Below are 19,232 nucleotides of genomic sequence, written 5' to 3'. Positions count from 1 at the left end.
TTTTTTCACTTCAGCCAAATATGTAAGAAAATTGGTGAATTAAATACGAGTTCTTTTAAAATTTAAATGGCACATTTTTCCTAACAATTAACACTGACTGCATTGATTTGGGACCTGATTTTAATCCATTCCAAATCCATGCACTCAATCCTAAAATCAGGTCCAAAGAGGCTGATTGCAAGAATGATAGTTTCTATTTGCTAGTAAAATATCAGGCTTTCCTTTGACCTGTTGATTGGAAAATGTGAGTTACTTAGCTCAGGGTAGATTTAAAAGCAAATCTCAAGGAATGCTGGTTTTACCGAATGTACCATCCTGGACACGTCAACTTGCAATGCGGACTAGTGAGGCACTCAGTTGGCACAAGCAGTGAGTGAAGTAGAGAGGCACAGTGGCACTTCATGGGATGATTTTACAGAATGATTGACAGCTGCAAATCAAGATTAGATTCCCTACTGTGCGGAAACAGGCCATTTGGCCCAACAAGTCCACATCGACCCTCTGTAGAGTGACCCACCCAGACCTATTTCCCTCTGTATGATGCACCTAACACTATGGGCAATTTAGCCTGGCCAATTCACCTAATCTGCACATCTTTGGACTGTGGGAGGAAAACAGAGCACCCAGAGGAAACTCACACAGACACGGGAAGAACATGCAAACTCCACACAGACATTTGACCAAAGCTAGAATTGAACCCAGGTCCTTAGTCCTGTGAGACTATGGTGCTAAGCCAACATGCCACCCCAATCAAAATTCAGTAATGAAAAGACTGACCCAGAGAAATACAGATAATGTTGGTTCCAAATACTGAGTCCCATTAGTCTTTGGTCTCCAAGCGTTAACTCTGTTCTCTCTTCACAGACCAGCTGAGATTTCTCCAGCACTTGCTGTTTTTATTGCAGATCTCCGACAGCAGCAGGATTTTGCTTTTCCTCTTACCCCCGGCACCAGACGAGCAGTCCAGTAGCTCAGTTATTTGTGAGATGAGCTAGCAACAGGGCTTCTGTAACACAAACTGGGGCAAAGGAACATTGAGACAGGCAGCTGATGCTTTCCGTCCATAAGTCTCTACCTGTCGATGAGCTGTAGTATGTATGTGTGTCAGATGTCAGCAATGAGCAACCTCAATTTCCCCAGGATAGCGACAGGAGGATTTCATCAATGGATTTTTTTTGTTTAAAAAAAGTGAACAACTATTTCCATGATTTGCATTTATAATCCCTCACAACCTTCAGACGAAACACGTAGTTGCAGTAATAACAATCCTAGCAGAGAGAGAGAGAGAGAGAGAGTTTACCCATGACTTACCTATTCGCCGCTTTCGCTTTGTAATTGCAATATTTCACAGCATCGTCCTTTTCTACGAGGGGCTCCCCAGTTCCCCGGGCGACCTTCTGTTCCCGGTACAAAGGGTGCGAGAAGAGTTGGCGGAGTTTGGAGAGAGTTGTGTTGAGGGGCGGGGAGCCCCGCAGAACAGCGCTGCTGTTGAAAGACTCCTCACACGGGCAGCGCAGGTTCCGAATCGACCGCTGCTGCAACTTCGGTAAGATGTTGAAGAGCAGGTCGATCGTAAAAGCGGTCGAGAAGAGCAGGACGATTAAGAATCTGCTTCTCACACCCCACATGGCTTGGATCAGTCAATCAGTCAGCCAGTCAGTCAGGAGCTCAGTCTTTCTCCTACAACAGTGAGAGAGAGAGAGAGAGAGTCTGTCACAATACAACCCACGCTTATCGGAGAGTCTTAAAGTGACACTGCTCCCAGGCTTGGAAGGAAATGCAGCAAACAAAAATAAAAGGAAACATACTTACCTCGGACTGTTTCCTTATAGCTCAACTACTCCATCTTTACATTTTTTTTAATGTCAGCTACTTTATAGTCTTTCCGAGGAATATTGATTGTTTCCTGGAATTTTGCAAAAATATACTTTATTCACAAAAGCAACCATTGCCTACACTCACAGGTACTAAAGCAGTTCTGTACGGTATCAAGGAAAACTTCCGTTAGAATTTGACATTCCCTGCAGTTGCAAAAACCAAAGGCATTTATTGCTCATGCAGGAGAGTATTTACAGATATTGAGGCACTAAGAGGGCCTGATAACTGAATAGACCCTCGGTAAACTTCAGCAGCAAGACCTCAGACTGTGGTCTTTCCCCACTGCAGCTTGGCAGCAGCTGCCCCAAGCTTTAGTGCATCCCTCAGTACTTTGTCCTGGACCTTGGATTGTGCCAGTCTGCAACACTCGGTCAAGGTCACCTCTTCACACTGGAAGACCAACAAGTTTCCACCAAAGAACATCTTTCACTAAGACCTGCAGGTGCAGTTGATGTTTGTCTCAGTGTACATGCCAGGGAACAGGCCAGAGAGCACAGAGGCCTGTGTCATGGAGTTGCTCAGGATGACCCTTGACAAAAACCACTGCATCTTTCTCCAGACCTTCTTTGCAATGGCACATTCCAGAAGGAGGTCTGTGACAGTCTCTTCCCACGCTCATTTCAGCCGCAGCTGCGAGGCCAGAGTGCGGTGGTGCAGAGTCTGGGTATACATGGGGAATCTGATGGTTAGTGACCTTCTCACCACCAGCCAAGCCATGTGTTGGGGCTTGTCCGAAGGTTCTGTTGATGAGGCATTCTGCCAAATGACCTTGACAGTCTCCTCAGGGAACTACATGGCAGGATCCAGCCTCTCCTTTTGCACAGCGTCTTGAGGATGCTATGTGCTGACTACTGTCTCATGGACTTGTGGTCAAGGTATTTTCCTTTGTAAATTTTTCCACAAGGGACAGGTGATATGAAACGATCCAACTACTTGCAGCATTCTGTGGCAATGAGGTGAGTCCTATTCTTTGCAACACCGGGGACAGGTAGAACCTCAATACATAGTGACACCTGGTGTTTGCATACCAGGGATCCACACACAGCTTGATGCAGCCACACACAAAGATGGCCATCAAGATGAGGGCAGCATCAGGTAAGTCCTTTTCCCTTCATCTAGAGCTTTGTACATGGGCGTTCCTGTGGACATGTTCTCTCTTTGACCTCCAGATGAATTGGAGGATGGCTCAAGTAACTGCAGTGGTGTATGCTCGGGGAACAGGCCAGACCTATGCCACATACAACAATCAAGAGCACCTCATACCTGATGACCAGGATCTTACCTACAATGGAGAGGGGGTGGTGCTCCCATCTGCCTTGCCTTGGTGATATGCTCCTCCCAAATTTTGACATATACCCAGCACCTCTGAATCATATTCCCAGCATCTTCAGTTAATCTGTCCTGAAGGTGAAGAGGATAAAGGATCGCTCAGCCCAGTCCCCAAAGAACATGGCCTTGTTCTTACCTCGACTTACCTTGGCTCCTGAGGCCAGTTTGAACTCTTCACAGATGCTCATGAGTCTGTGCACTGCCAGCAGATCCAAGGAGAAAATGGCAATATCATCCATGTACAGGGAGGCTTTGACCTGCAGGCCTCTGCTGCCTCGAATAATCACCTCTCTCAGGCTCATATCCTTCCTGATGGACTCAGTAAAAGGCTCTATACAACACACAAACAAGGCGGGCAAGAGTTAGAGTCCTGCCTGACTCCAGATCTAGTCAGGAATTGTTTTGATTCCCACCCATTGATTGAGACTGCACCACTGATGCTTGTGTACAGCAGTCAGATCCAGTTACAGATTTCCTCCCCAAAGCCCATTTTGGAGAGCACGTCACTCATATAGATTGTGGTATCCTGTCAAAGGCCTTGCCCTGGTCTAGGCTGATAAGGCAGCCATTCACCCCATGTCTCGCGTGTAGGTGAGCATATCCCTGAAGTGTGAAGATCTCAGAGATCATCCTGCCCAGTACAGCACAGGTATGGTCAGGATAAATCACTAATCCCAAAGCAGACCTGACTTGACAGTTGGCAAGGATCTCAGAGAAGATTTTGTAATCCACATTTAACAGTGAAATTGGTCCCAAATTTCTTAATTCCTTCTATCCCCCTTCTGCTTGTAGATGAGGGTGATGATACCTTTGCTCATGGATTCACACACACTACCTGACAGAAGCATATCACCATACACCTCTAGCAGGCCCTGGCCAATTAGGTCCCTGGAGTTCAAGACAACTAAGCCAGTTAGCTAATGTGTCCGGGAGTTTTATACTTTTCCAAGACCTCAAGGGCCTTTGTCAGCTCATCCAGAGATAGTGGCTGGTCCAGCCAGTCCCAAATACTGTTGTCTAAGACCTCCATGATAGAAGACAGGAAAGACTGGGGTGGCCAAGCTACTGTTGGCTTCATCATACCTGATCCTCAGGATGTCAGACTGAGATGATGATGCTACCAAGCCATCCTTTTCCTTCAGGCTGCTGACCACAGACACTCCCTGTGCATCTTCTGGAAGAAAAAACCCAAGCATGTCTTACCCTGCTCCATGGTGTGGACCCTGGACAAAAAAACTATCTTGGAGGCCTTTGAGGCAAAGAGGAAGGCTTACTGGCTCTTCGCCTCCTGGAGATCCTCATGACATCAACTCCCATCATCTGCAGCAGGACTAGGGTCTGCATACTCTTCTGGAGTTTGGGCAGTTTTCCCCTTCTGTCCGTCTAACCTTCTCAACACATTTGAGGTTAAAGATCTGACTGGAGGCTTGAGACCAGTGGAGTGCCACAAGGATCAGTGCTGGGTACTCTACTTTTTGTCATTTATATAAATGATTTGGATGCGAGCATAAGAGGTACAGTTAATAAGTTTGCAGATGACACCAAAATTGGAGGCGTAGTAGACAGCAAAGAGGGTTACCTCAGATTACAACAGGATCTGAACCAGATGGGCCAATGGGCTAAGAAGTAGCAGATGGAGTTTAATTCAGATAAATGCGATGTGCTGCATTTTGGGACAGCAAATCTTAGCAGGACTTATACACTTAAAGGTAAGGTCCTAGGGAGTGTTGCTGAACAAAGAGACCTTGGAGTGCAGGTTCATAGCTCCTTGAAAGTGGAGTCTCAGGTAGATAGGATAATAAAGAAGGTGTTTGGTACGCTTTCTTTTATTGGTCAGAGTATTGAGTACAGGAGTTGGGAGGTCATGTTGCGGCTGTACAGGACATTGGTTAGGCCACTGTTGGAATATTGCGTACAATTCCGGTCTCTTTCCTATCGCAAAGATGTTGTGAAACTTGAAAGGGTTCAGAAAAGATTTACAAGGATGTTGCCAGGGTTGGAGGATCTGAGCTACAGGGAGAGGCTGAACAGGCTGGGGCTGTTTTCCCTGGAGCGTCGGAGGCTGAGGGGTGACCTTATAGAGGTTTACAAAATGATGAGGGGCATGGATAGGATAAATAGACAAAGTCTTTTCCCTGGGGTCGGGGAGTCCAGAACTAGAGGGCATAGGTTTAGGGTGAGAGGGGAAAGATATTAAAAGACCTAGGGTGCAACTTTTTCATGCAGAAGGTGGTATGTGTATGGAATGAGCTGCCAGGGGAAGTGGTCGAGGCTGGTACAATTGCAACATTTAAGAGGCATTTGGATGGGTATATGAATAGGAAGGGTTTGGAGGGATATGGGCCGGGTGCTGGCTGGTGGGACTAGATTGGGTTGGGACATCTGGTCAGCATGGCCAAGTTGGACCGAAAGGTTTGTTTCCATGCTGTGCATCCCTATGACTCAGCTGGAGACTCAAAGAGGGGCTTCACAGTCCTCCAACCTGTGGAATCCCTCTCATGCTCCTCAACATGTTCTGGGGTCAACGGTTTCACATTCAGTTTCCACATTCCCTTGCCGGTTTGCTGATCGTCCTGTAGGTGACAGCTGGCCAGCAGGAGGCAATGGTCAAAGAAAAACACTGGCTTAAAGTCAGTAGATCTAACTGTGAGTGTGCAGGACACAAACAGAAAATCTATCCTTGAGTGGATAGACCTCTCTGGCTGCAACTAGATGTATCTGCAGGGTGCTGAAGACAACGAGCAGCTTGGAGACTTTAACAATTGCCGTCAGGAATCTGGGCATGGTTCTGGTTTACTGTCAGTCCCTCTGGATCATCCATCTGCTTCAATAATGCAGTTGAAATCTCCTGCCAGAAAGACCAGTGTGGATGTCACGGCCAGCCTCTTATTCTTTATCACCAGGGCCTAAACGTTAATTAATCTCAGGGGAGTGTTTCTGTACATATTTATGAGGAGACACCCACCCACCACCTCCTTTACTTTGCAGATGGTGAAGTTTTCTCCTCATTGCAGATTACCCAGGCTGAAGGAACAGCAATTGTTTTCCCCTTACCAATTTGAAGGCCCGTGGGTCCATAAGCTTGACCATTTCCTGCAGCTGCTGAGGTGTGGTATCCCTCAGACACAGGACGTCTGCTTTGACAATGGCCAGATAAATCAATGTGGAAACACATCGTGTAGAAAGTTTATGCTCCGTGCATTAATACTGGCAATTTTAAAACCCATTTTGAGATATTATGGAATCTTGTCACTAGGGGATTCCCTGCATCCTCGTGGTGTGGGTGAACAGTTGGACACTCTCAGTGCTGAGGTAACTGTCCTTTTCCTCCATGAGGGCAGGCGTTGTACAGGTGGCCTGCATCCCCACACAGATTACAGCTCTAGGACTCCTTGCAGCCCATAGCTAGGTAGCCCTCCTGTTTGCAGTTCCTGCAGAGATTCATTTCTCCAGGTTGGACATACCCTAGGCTGCCCCGCAAATATCACGTAGCCTCTGCTCCCTCCGATCGCAAAGCTGGAGGGCCGGGTGGAGGATGTTTCCACTATCATCCACCTTCAGGGTTACCTTGTCCCGGCACTTGCTGGTTCAGATTCCACATGGGCCCACTATGTCAATGCTGCCTCCTTCTCGCTGTATGTAGCTTCCCAGGAAGATCAGGACATCTGCAGCCTGGACATGAGGGGTTGTACAAATGGATTGTAATGGGTGGCATGGTGGCTCAGTGTTTAGCACTGCTGCCTCACAGTGCCAGGGACCCTGGTTCAATTCCCGCCTCAGGCGACTGTCTGTGTGGAGTTTGCATGTTCTCCCTGTGTCTGCGTGTCCCACAATCCAGAAATGTGCAGATTAGGTGAATTGGCCATGCTAAATTGCCCATAGTATTAGGTGCATTAGTCAGGGGTAAATATAGGGTATGGGAATGGGTCTGGGTGGGTTACTCTTCCGAGGGTTGGTGTGGACTTGTTGGGCCAAAGAGCCTGCTTCCATACTGTATAGAATCTAATCTAAAATCCGGCTCCTCTGAGCAGGGAGAGTGAACAATGGTGCTGCTGACAGGACGGAATGGGGACCCCATCTCCTTTCAGCTCAAATACCTCAGGAGATGCTCATATTGCTTCATGTTCCTGAAGGTCATATCAAAGTACTCCCCACTTGGGAAATCCTGCAGACAGAAAATATCTTTTCATATTTCAAAAATATACTTTATTCCAAAATATCTTCATACACATACATAGTCACTAGAGCAGTTCATTTCTGTATGCAATCTTTACATATGGAGAACAAACAAACCCAAGGCACTTCTTATTTATACAAGACCATATTTATATACATTTGAGGCACTGGAAGGGTCACAATAACTGAATGGAACCCCATTGTACTTTGGCTGAAGGATCTCAGACCGTGGACTTTCCCCACTGCACCTTGGCAGCGGCCGCCTCAAGCTTAGTGTGTTATTCAGCACGTGGTCCTTGACCTTAGAATGTGCCAGTCTGCAACACTCAGCTTTGGAAGACCAACAAGTTTCAGGCAGACCAAAGAGTCACTTTCACCGAGTCAATGGCCCTCCAGTCACAGATAATGTTTGTCTCCCAGTGTGCATCCCAGGGAACAGACCGTACCTTACAGAATCCCAACAAAAACCTGTTGGAACCTGTAGCAATTCAGGTGATCAGTCTTCATGACGAAGGTCCAGATGACCAGCAATCCTTCCTCCACCTTCTTCACAGTCACCCTAATGGTATTATGGACCTTCTGGGCTGGTGCAAAGGCTATAGATTTGGTTGGCTGGGCACTGAATTGGTGTTAGGCTGAAGCCAGCACCAACTGCAGCTCAGCTCAACCAACAATGCTCCACTCGCAATCACCTTCCAGCCATGATCTCGAGATTTTCGGGTGATAACAATGAAGGCCGTCAGCTCAGAATCTCCCTGATAGAACAACCTTTGTGATCATAATTTCTCCCAAAATCTGCTGCTTGGAACCAGGAGGATCCTCTTCTTAAAGAAGGTCTAATTGACAGGCGTTCCTTGTCCAGTCACCCTGTCTGTGTCCCAGACACCCTGGCCTGGGCCAGGGGTACTTGTGGACACCTTGGCTCTGGTTGGCTGGTCACTGAAATGGCTTTATGCTGAAACCAGCATAAAGATCCACCAATAGATGTTCAGCTCAACCAGTGATCCTTCAAGGTCCAGGCAAGATCCAGCAGATCTCAAAATCCTCTGGTAACTGGTAACTTGGAGTTTATACTTGGGCCGAGCCAAAAGGCCTACACTGTTTCCTGGAATATAGAGGGAGAAAATACGCAGGAATTTGACATTTGGTCACTCATTATATGTTGGTGAAGTTATCATGTTCATCTATTGGTTACTGCAAAGTAGGATTGGATGGAAATTACATGATTGAGTGTTACGAGTATAAATTACTGTGGTGCACCAATCGTACCATCCCCCAAACTTCCCAACAAATTGATTCTGAATGAGTTTCGTTCGTTAATATTCAACATGAATATTCTGAGAGTTAGTTCTGTGGTAGAGTGAAGCAATGCTTTCACCATAGCCCACCACCAGACTGCCGCACCAGACTGTAGCAGCAGCTTCCTGCTGTGGGTGCAGTTCATTGAAGCCAATACAGTGAATAACCTGCAGTTAAACAAATTCATTTGACGTTCAATTTACTGATTACTCCACCACCCGCTCCGCCTTGGCACTTAGACTTCTCCTTTCAGCTAGCACGGAAATCAGTGTCATATTTGCAAAGAAGTCTCTTTATTTCATAAAAGCGTAGGTTTCCTGCTCTTTACTACCCCACACATTTTAAAAGATTAAAACTCATTCTGTTCTGAGCCCATGATAAACAAAATGACAATTGCTAGAGACCCTTTCTCAGATGCAGTTAAACACACAACAAAAGTTATATTTTGTGAATGGTCCATGCACAACAAAACCTTCTGCAGGGTATGATTTGGAGATGCCGGTGTTGGACTGGGGTGTACAAAGTTAAAAATCACACAACATCAGGTTATAGTCCAACAGTCCAACAATCACCTGATGAAGGAGCGTCGCTCCGAAAGCTAGTGTGCTTCCAATTAAACCTGTTGGACTATAACCTGGTATTGTGTGATTTTTAATTCTGTAGGGTATATCACTTGCGCCCATTTGCACTCTTCACTGTAGTCCTTCTACAGGAATGTGAACCCACTGTGTATGCGTTGATGGTTTTCAACAAATGAAAGGAGTCTTGGAACTAAAGCAGGATGGAAATATTTTATTTATCCTTTGGGAACGCGCATCTGGTAGAACTATCAATATTTCTGTTCTAAAGTACTAACCTGTGAACGATGATATGAATATTAGGCTCCACAACAAATAAAAGGAGCTGTTTCAGAATAATTCATCCATATCGTCCAGGCATTGTGAAGAACTTGTTCGCCAAATAGATACTTTTAACCAACCTGTTCAGATGAGTGATCATCTCTGAAGCAGATGGGGTTTGAACTGCAAGCTCAGAGGCAGGAACTTTACTACAAGAGTCCTTACTTACTTGTAAACTTTGTGAAGGATAGACACTTATGTCAAAGATAAAGTGCAGCCAAATTTTATAGATATTCTTAGTCAATCTGTTCAGATGTATTATGATACATATCTGGGGCAGGTGGGACTAGAATTTAGACCCTCTGGTCCAAATTATAGCATAGCACACAGTGTAGACAGTAGTATCTTTTCATTTCTCTCTGTTGGATAACAGTTAATACACAAGAGTACCATTCTCTAGAACATTGGAAAGGCAGAAACGTGTAAGAGCTGTATATACACAGCAATGGTGGCACATAACTGATCTTAGCTTCGGAGAGGACGCAACGATAAGTGGAGCAGAGAGGAATAGGTTGGTGTCAATGAATACATAACTCAGTCAATCAGATTCCCAGCCTGCTTGGCTCTTGGCCAATGCAATTTGGTATTTTTACCACTGGAAAGCTGCTTAATAGCTAAGTTGACAGATGCACATATTCAGGAGTATCCTTTATCTATAAAAGGGGAAATAACATTATTGGTTGACCTTTTCAGTTTATAGGAGAAAGTGAGGACTGCAGATGCTGGAGATCAGAGCTGAAAAATGAGTCACTGGAAAAGCACAGCAGGTCAGGTAGCATCTGAGGAGCAGCAGAGTCGACATTTCAGGCATAAGCCGTTCATCAGGAAAGTGCGGGGGGGGCGGGGGGGGACTTACAATACAACTTTCAGAAACAATAACAAATCTAGTATAGGCCATAGTAAGCTGCAAAGCTTCCTCCAGAATGCTGTAATCATTAAAATACATATTTATTGACACTTCCAGGGAGAAACTGATAACTCGACTATTGACCATCACTCAAATGCAACTTGAACTAAATTCAGATCAAGGTGATTTTTCTGATAATTTATGGCACTGGCTTACACCTGAGAGGGAAAGATTAACCCCCTCCACATACTCTAGGACATTCTGTGATCAAGCAGGAATTCAGTGTTTGATTTAAATAGTGCATTTAAATTCACATGCATGATAATGAGGCTTTTCTATTTTTGAATATTGTTGATAAGAAAATCACATTGCAGAAATACTAAGTGCAAAGGAAAGATGAAAACAAATTAGACAATCAAACAACTGTACAACTAAGGTGATAGAAATTATAAAGTTGACCTGTCTGTAAGAAAATTATTTCCTTGCTAATATCAGTTAGAATCTCAGATTGCTTCTGTCCAACATACCAATTTATTTAAACTGTCTGTGTATTCAGAATTGTTTTTTTTTTGTTTTTTTCCTGGATTGTGGACATCATTGGTCAGGCCAGTTTTTGTTGCCTATGTTGATGGGGAGAATAAGCAAATGTAATGTCTGAGAATGTCAAGGAGTGATAGTTAGATTCTTGTTGCTGAAGCTAGCCATTGTCTGGCACTTGTGTGGCATGAATACTAATAAAAGTACAAAAAATTGATCTATTAATTAACTGTGACTACCAAGTAATTTTATAAGTAAATCTATGTGGTACATTATTGATTGATTGAGTAAAATTGTATGCAGTTATCGTAAAATAAATTATAAAATCACCGTAAATAATTAAGAACTGCAAATAATTATTTAATAAATCACACAATTGTTTTGATTAATCAAAAATTAAATGCTTCACTCAGCGGGTTATAGTATAAGCTTGTAAATGATGATCTTTGTTTAATTTTGTCACTGTGACATGCCAGAAAACAGCTAATGATGAAAGTCAATTTTGAATGACAATTTTTATCAACACATTTATCAGGTTGTAAAGTATAAAGAGATTACGTCTTTTCAACATAATATGACAAAAAGTACCTGGCGGTTTAAGTAATACAAACTGAGAGGTTCAAAGTTAAGCAAATTGAGATGGGGTACTTGGTTGCCAGCTAAGATTAATGGTTGGCAGTGTACTTTCTGCCAATTTGGTTCACATTAGGAAACAGCATTTTTTTTTAAATGGCTGATCAAGTTAAAGCATTTTAGTGTTGAACACTGAGGCATTGTTTTACATTTTGCGCAATGTTAATTTCAAACCATTGTGGATCACACACACTGTAAATCAATAATACTCTAGGTTAGATTTGACTCTGCATGGGACTATAAAATAAAACCTGGCCAGACCTGCTGAGTGTGTGCCACCCAGAGGGAGGTGCACCTCTTCGGCTTGAACTCCTGCAGAGCTGAGGGTGACAGCTTCTGGGGGAACGCCAGCCGCTTCTGGGATGCCCTGAGAGGCAGTCTGTATGTGGTTCTTTCTCTGTCTAAGTACCTACTGGCATCACCCGGCCTCCCCGGGAGGATTTGATTCCCTACAGTGTGGAAACAGGCCCTTCGGCCTAATCAGTCCACACCGACCCTCTGAAGAGTAACCTACCCAGACCCATTTCCTCTGACTAATGCACTATGGGGCAATTTAGCATGGCCAATTCACCTAACCTGCACATCTTTGGACTGTGGGAGGAAACCCGTGCAGACATGGGGAGAATGTGCAATCTCCACACAGTCACCCGAGGCTGGAATCGAACCTGGGACCTTGGTGCTGTGAGGCAGCAGTGCTAACCACTGAGCCACCATGTCATCCTTCAGGAAGGGGCACCTGGATTTGGGATCGTGGTCCCTCATCTGCCTGTCGCCTTGTTGTTAGTGCTGACCACCGGTGACTGGAGTGATAGAATGCATGTGTGCGGGTGGACTGTGCAGACATCAAGACTGCTGGAGATCTGGCTGTCCGTGGCAGCCACCACCTTATCTACGGAGGCAACCAAATTCTTACAAGCTCGAGGCAGCATGATGTAAATGGTGTTGGTGTAGTTTTCCAAACTTTGTGTCAGTGTGCTCCATGCCTCTGGCAGGCCTGCCTCATGCTCCTGTGTCTGTGCATTTCAATGAAGTGTGTAGTGGCCGATAACATGGGGTCCGTTCCTGCCTGGGGCGGACTAAGTGCCTGGGCTCCGGCAGTTCTCTGAGTGCCAATGATGGGTATTTTTTTCTTGAACAGGGAGCAGAGATGTAGCAGTGAAGGGGGAGCACCTGACTTTAATCTAGATGAAATATCCATCCTGAGGAACCAGGAATAAGCTCGTGGCAGGGTGGGGGGTGAGTGTGATTTGCAGGAGGTTGCCTTGCCAGTGCAATGTCTCAAAGATCCAGAAATACTTCTTCTGAGGTGGAAAAGGAGATATCTTGCAGTGCTGGCCTCAGCTGATGATTCCACTGGTACCTGCGAGGGCCAGAAGAGAGAATGCATTGGAAACAAGGGGTAGAAGTTTGGTCGTATTAAAAATACATTCACTGTGACAATAAAAGCACAGCAACAGACATTCCTTCTTGCTTGCTTGCGATTCCTGATGAAGGGTTTATGCCTGACACACCTATTTTCCTGCTCCTCAGATGCTGCCTGACCTGCTGTGCTTTTCTAGCACCACACTCTCGACTCTGAACTCCAGCATCTGTAGTCCTCACTTTCTCCCAATGCTTCTTGCTTATCTGCCAGATCATGACTGTTCCGCATCATCACATGAGCAGTCTTGGTCCCAGCCTGCCAGCCAGCCCCATATGGGTTGTGGGGCCAAATGTCATGCAGCCATCCCTATGTCCTGGCTCTCTACTCATTATTGTAGGCTGCACCTCCTAGAATGAGACAGAATGAGGAACTTAGTGCAATGAAAGTTGGTAGCACAGTTGTTAGTGCTGGTATAGATGGGGAGGAGAAGGTGATGAGGTGCTGTGAGTGAGTGAGTAGGCAGCGCAGAGACCAAGAAAGGTCAGTTGTCTGGGATGATTGGAATGGCTGGGAGTGAGTGAGGGAAGATGATGATTGCAATGGTGAGAATGGTGGAGCATGAGCCTCGGTGGGAGGTAAGTGCAGTAGCACAGATAAAGTAAGTGTGAGGTATTAGAGAGAATCTGGTGAAACTTACCCTGGTGCAGTAGAGAAGGTCATTGGCCTTCTTGTGGTAAGGCTGCCTTTTCCTCTGGACTGTGGACACTTCACTGACCCAGATCCAAACCTGGACCAAGCTGCGCAGCTTGGTGTGGAGACCTCCTCTGCAGGTTGTAAGAAAGATGATGCCTCTCCTCCACAACACCCTATCCACCAGGACCACCAAATCTCTGTACACAAAGTGGGGCACTAAGGTTTCCTTGTCTGCCATTTCTGGGGCAAATCAAATGAACCCTGTCGGGCAGTTCAAGACAGCCAGCATTTGACTGAGTTTATATATAGGCACTTACTCAGCCGATGCCAGGGATCCCTGGATGTCTGGGCAGTAGTGAGATCTTCCACGTATGGCAACTGGGAGAATATGGTGAGTTCAGTACCATGGGAGTGTGATCCATTAGTAATGAGGAGAGTTTGAGAAGATAGTCTGAGAAAACCCATGAGGGCGGTATGGAGAGAATCCTTCCATGAAAATAACACTCAGCTGTTTTCTGGTAAAATTCAGCCTGATGACTTTTTAAGGAAGCCTTTGTTTATGATGCACATCATAATTGCCAATCAGATTCAATGTATAATAATGATAGTAAATCATAGGGATTTGAATATTGGTCTGCAACAAAATAGAAAAATAGCTTCCTTCAATGTGTTGCCTGGATGATAAATTATAATTGTCACCCTGAAATGACTCATCTAATTAACTGAATATACTTCTCATAAGAATAACAAAAACAAAACAGCTCCTTAAAACGTCAGACAGTATAACAGCTTAGTACCATAATCAATAAATCTCTTTGTTTTGATTTGAGGGGAGGTGGTGGTATAATGGTAATGTCACTAGTGACCCAAAATAAATGCTCTTGGAATGCAATGGTAACTGATGGAATTTGAATTCAATTAATAAATCTGGATTGTAAAGCCAGTATCAGTAATGGTGACCTTGACAGTTATCAATAACTGTCATTAAAAACTTACTAGTTTACTAATATCATTTATGGTTAATAAGTCTGGCATCCTTACCTGGTCAACATTTGATTCCAGACTGACTGAAATGTCATTGATATTTAACTGCTGACTGAAATCATTGGGCAACCTGTTCGTTTTAAAGGGGAAATGAGGAGCTGGTGGCACAGTGATAAGGTCAGTAGGTTGGTATCCCAGAATACAAGTGTAAGGTCATGGGTTTAATTCCAGCATGGCAGATGGCGAAATTTCAATTCAATAAAAACTGAACAACAGATTTTGGCTTTTCCATTGACACCCCCCACCCATAGGAGAACAAAAAATGAAATGCGGTGTATCATGAAATATTTAATATTTCAACATACACTGAAAATCCAGACAGTGATATTGAAAATGTCAAGAACAATACTGTTAACGTTGTTTTTGACACTGATGGTGAAAATATTCAGATGCATTAGCAAACATTGAGGGAAATAGGTGTAGATGAAACTTTTTATCCTGAGGATTCATGAGAGCAACACTCAGGATGAAGGGAATGATTAGTAGAAATCAGACAGAAAAATTATAAATATGATTAAAATAGCATCAAGCAAAGTAAATGCAAGTGAATTAATGATAGTAATGTATTAATGTAAATTAATTCTAAAACAAATATTTTTGTCAAATAATGGTTTTGAAAATAATTGTGTATATATTTAGATATTTTTGGTTCTTTTTGCAGGAGCTAAAATTGTTTAATAAAATAATTGTGTGAAAGAAGATTTTAAGTGAATTTCTGAATGGTATTTGTTGGATGTAAAAAACAATTTGAAATAAATTTTGTCATTTGACTTTCAGCTTTAATACCTATCTTATTTAGACTGTTGTAGAGAGGGTGAATATTGCAGGTTATTACTTCACAAAAGAAAATACTTCACCTTATTTTAAATTTTTTTAGACTTTTATCCCTTTGTTTCTTGAACTTGTGATGAATAGCCTTTCTTTTCTACAAGTTGGACTAACAAGGAAGAACATAAACATTAGTGCTAAAAATCATCTGAAAATATACAGAGATGAAAGGCTTGTCTTATGAGGTAAGATTGAGCAGTTTAGGTCGATACTTGCTTGAGTTTAGAAGGATGGGGAGAGATCCGGTTGTGGCATATAAGATGAAAAAGGGGATTAACAAAGTTGATGTGGAAAGGGTTTTTCCCTTTGTGGGGTTATCTAGAATGAGACGTCACAGTTTTATTTAAAACAGAGATGAGAAGAAATTACTTCTTTCAAAGGGTCTTGAATCTGTGGAATTTATTACTCCAGTGTACAGTGGACACTGGGACACTGAATAAATTTAGGGAGGAGATAGACAGATTTTTAATTAGTCACAGTTTAGAGGGTCTTTGGGAGGGAAGGAAGTGGAGTATAAATGGTGGAGCAGGCTCAAGAGACTGAACTGCTTACTCCTACTACCCCGATAATTTTCAACCAGAGTGTGAAACTGTGAAAAACGTTTACTCCTATTCAGATACCCAAAATAATATTGAATTTCAGAGCAGTGCATAAATATCATAAACATAGTTGTTTGAATTCAGGGGGCAAGTGTGTTGAGTAATACACCAATGCCACTGGTGAGATTATTCACCTCAATCACTCACCAGTCAGCTTATTAAAAGCTGGCAAGCTGACCGAGGACAAGTATTTTACCCTATCACAGGTCTTGATATTTACAACCCCAGTCACACCAGAAGCTGCCAGCCAATCAAAGGCCTCCAACCTCTGGGTTCTAAAGTCTACCGGTCGAAGTATACCCATTGGAAGATTCAGCAGTGAAAAGGTAGGATTTTGTTTTTTCTTGTAGAATGGGGGTCATGGGTCATAAGAAGAGTGGGACCAGTGTTGGCAAAGCAAAGGCAGGGGAATGTTTTCAGCCACTGAACCACTCCCACCTCACCTTGCTCATCTGTGCCTTTAATTGTCACCAAATTGGAAAAGTAGCAACCTGCAACCACAGGTAGTAGGGGAGGTGGTGAGTTGAGGCCCTTCACTAGCCGTTAATTGACCACGTAAAATCTTTAATTACTGGAAATTAAGAAAGTCTCCAATGGATCTTCTTGCCCAGCACTTAATTGTTGAGGTCATAGAATCACACAGCACAGCAACAGACTCTTTGGTCCAACTCCCAAGTTTCCCAAGCTAAATCAGTCCCACTTGCCTGCGTTTGACCCATATCCCTCTAAACCTTTCCTATTCACGTGCCTGTACAAATGTATTTTAAATGTTGTAACTGTACCTACATCTAATACTTCATGTGGCAGTTCATTCCACATAAGAACCACCCTCAGTGTGAAAAAGTGGAGAGAAGAGGGTAGTTTCTGTTCAGGGCTAATTTGTTCAATTATTTTTTTCTTTTGCCACCTTTCCTGCCAACTCAAAATTGTGCTCTTTTAAGAAAAGAACAGGCGAATGAGACTAATTGGATTGTTCCACCAACGAGTCAGCAGATGCATGTGGGGCCGAATGGTCTCCATTTGTGCTGTTTCATTCTATGAATTTATGATTTCAATTGTTAAAGTCCAAATGACAACTGTTTACTCAGGGAGCCAATAGACTGAATAAACTTGCTTAAATCACATGATAAACATTGTAAAATATTTTTATGGGCTCATAGAATTTGTCAATTAGATTGTCACAAGGTCCTGCAGGAATTAAAGCAAAATATATTTCTTTCTTCACTAGCTCCAGTGAGTCTTATACAAAATTATACAATTATTTACCAGCCAGACTGCACACATAGGAAAGATTGATGTGCAAACACTGTCCATTGTAGCACCTACATATATTGTGACTTATTAAATTTACAAGGCTTAATATGCTTGACTGCAGCTTCTACCTGAAACCTGCGTGTCAAAAGAAGTGCTAAATATATTTCATGACAATAACTGGCTTCTAAGTACTTTCATTCACTGGGAACATTATTAAAACTTAATCTTTTGTGAAGAAATAAACCTTTCAACCCATTTGTTTGTAATAGACTAAATGCAAATTCTGCTGATGAGAAAATAGTTATTCATGACAGCAGTGGGTGTCTGCTCTGCTCTAAGACCCTTATGTGAAATTGGTTCTAACCAATTTTCTTATGCAATAGAATCATAGAATGCTTGCAGCACAGAAAGAGACCATTCAGTCCATGGCATCTGTGCCAGCTTTGTTTTGGAGCCATTTAATCAATTTCATTTCTCTTGTTTCCTTTATTAGGATATTTCTGTTTGTTTCATGTGGTTCACAGGCAGGAATTCTATTCATAGATTTGTATTCATGACTATTTTGTATTAAAACTTGCAAATAGAAGCAATTATATTTCTTAATGCATCACCAGGATTGATAAAAAATATTTCTCATCTTCTAGGATAAGTGGCAACAGCAATTTTGAATGAGGATGTTGTAATATCTTTATTATGGATATAATAATAGAAAATAATTCATGCACTCCCTTTAAACTGAAATGAATGCTGAACTGTATTCATGATCAAAGGTGCTTATAATTTGAACCAGTTTTGGTTTTTCTGCCAGTAAAACTCAAGTCAACACACCTGCAAAGTAAGATTCATTGTCCTTTTCATACATGCACAATCCTATTTTCTGGAATCTTACTTTTCAGCTATTAATGTGCCTTGCAGAAATGGCATCCTTCTATGGCTAAAGCTACTATAATTAGGGCATAAAACATACAGTTAAATAACAAACTAAAAAAATAAGTTTTATTTTTAAGCATTATTGTAGGGGCAAATATCTATAATGCACAGAAGAAATAAGTAAGAAAGAGACCAGGAACACATTTATGTAACACATTTATATAACATTTCTTTGTTCACTCATTTGCCAGAAGCATTAATCCATTTAAAATTAATGATGTTAATTCCTGCACTAAAATAAATTATTATTAATATAAGCAACAAAGATGGCCTGAGTTCAAATGATGGTTAAAGCAATATAATCTCATGAAAAAAGATTGAGAAACTTTTTTTTGTTTCAGGAGAGGGGACAGTGCAGAGGAGTCTTGTGTCATGTGCCATTATGTGGTTAGACCAAATTATGCCACTTTGTCAAATATTTCAAACCAACTCCTACCAATCCCTTTCATGATGCTTACATAAAGGTGATTATAAGAGGATTACTTTTATCCAGCACTAAAGACTTAGCCCAATAGATATTTGATTTTTCCATCTATAGAGACCAGAAATCAAGCACCAATTCAACACATATGTTAAGGCATTTACTATGAAAAGGAAATACAGGACTGCTTCCTTTCTGAAGTAACATTGATTGGAGTTGCGAAGGCCTGAAGGGTAGCTGACAAAATCTTCAACTCATTACACATTATTCTGTGTTAATATTTGAAAAAATGTCCTACGTTCACAATAATTTTCTTCATTTAATCTGGCTGTTGTTCAAATGTTGCCCATGTCAGAAAAGTTAATCTGATCTGTTTTGCTAAACGAATAACAAACACTTTAAACTGCACATTTTACTGTCAATAAGTATATAATTCTATTCAGTGATTCTTACTTAACATAGTAAGGAATAGAGACAAGATTTTCCACTTGTTAGGCATGAA

At 42.6% G+C, this 19,232-nt stretch overlaps 1 protein-coding gene and 1 long non-coding RNA gene across 3 annotated transcripts in view; one reads left to right on the top strand and one right to left on the bottom strand.

The window, feature by feature from the left end:
- Positions 1-1,794, bottom strand: part of LOC122562171 (pseudokinase FAM20A-like) — a 51,344-nt gene extending 49,550 nt beyond the window's left edge. For both annotated transcript variants that reach the window (XR_006315258.1, XM_043714787.1), the window contains exon 1: positions 1,312-1,794. Coding sequence is in view for 1 of the 2 variants with exons in the window: in XM_043714787.1 (XP_043570722.1) it covers positions 1,312-1,628 (317 nt within the window). In the remaining variant the exon portion in view is untranslated. The remainder of the gene's footprint in view (positions 1-1,311) is intronic.
- Positions 1-18,910, top strand: part of LOC122562173 — a 30,819-nt gene extending 11,909 nt beyond the window's left edge. The window contains exons 2-3 of the long non-coding RNA XR_006315259.1: positions 16,354-16,451; positions 18,848-18,910. This is a non-coding gene — a long non-coding RNA (uncharacterized LOC122562173). The remainder of the gene's footprint in view (positions 1-16,353; positions 16,452-18,847) is intronic.
- Positions 18,911-19,232: the final 322 nt, after the last annotated feature.

This window comes from Chiloscyllium plagiosum, chromosome 24, assembly GCF_004010195.1.
Source record: "Chiloscyllium plagiosum isolate BGI_BamShark_2017 chromosome 24, ASM401019v2, whole genome shotgun sequence".
NCBI lineage: Eukaryota > Metazoa > Chordata > Chondrichthyes > Orectolobiformes > Hemiscylliidae > Chiloscyllium > Chiloscyllium plagiosum.
This window is presented reverse-complemented; position numbering and strand designations above follow the sequence as displayed.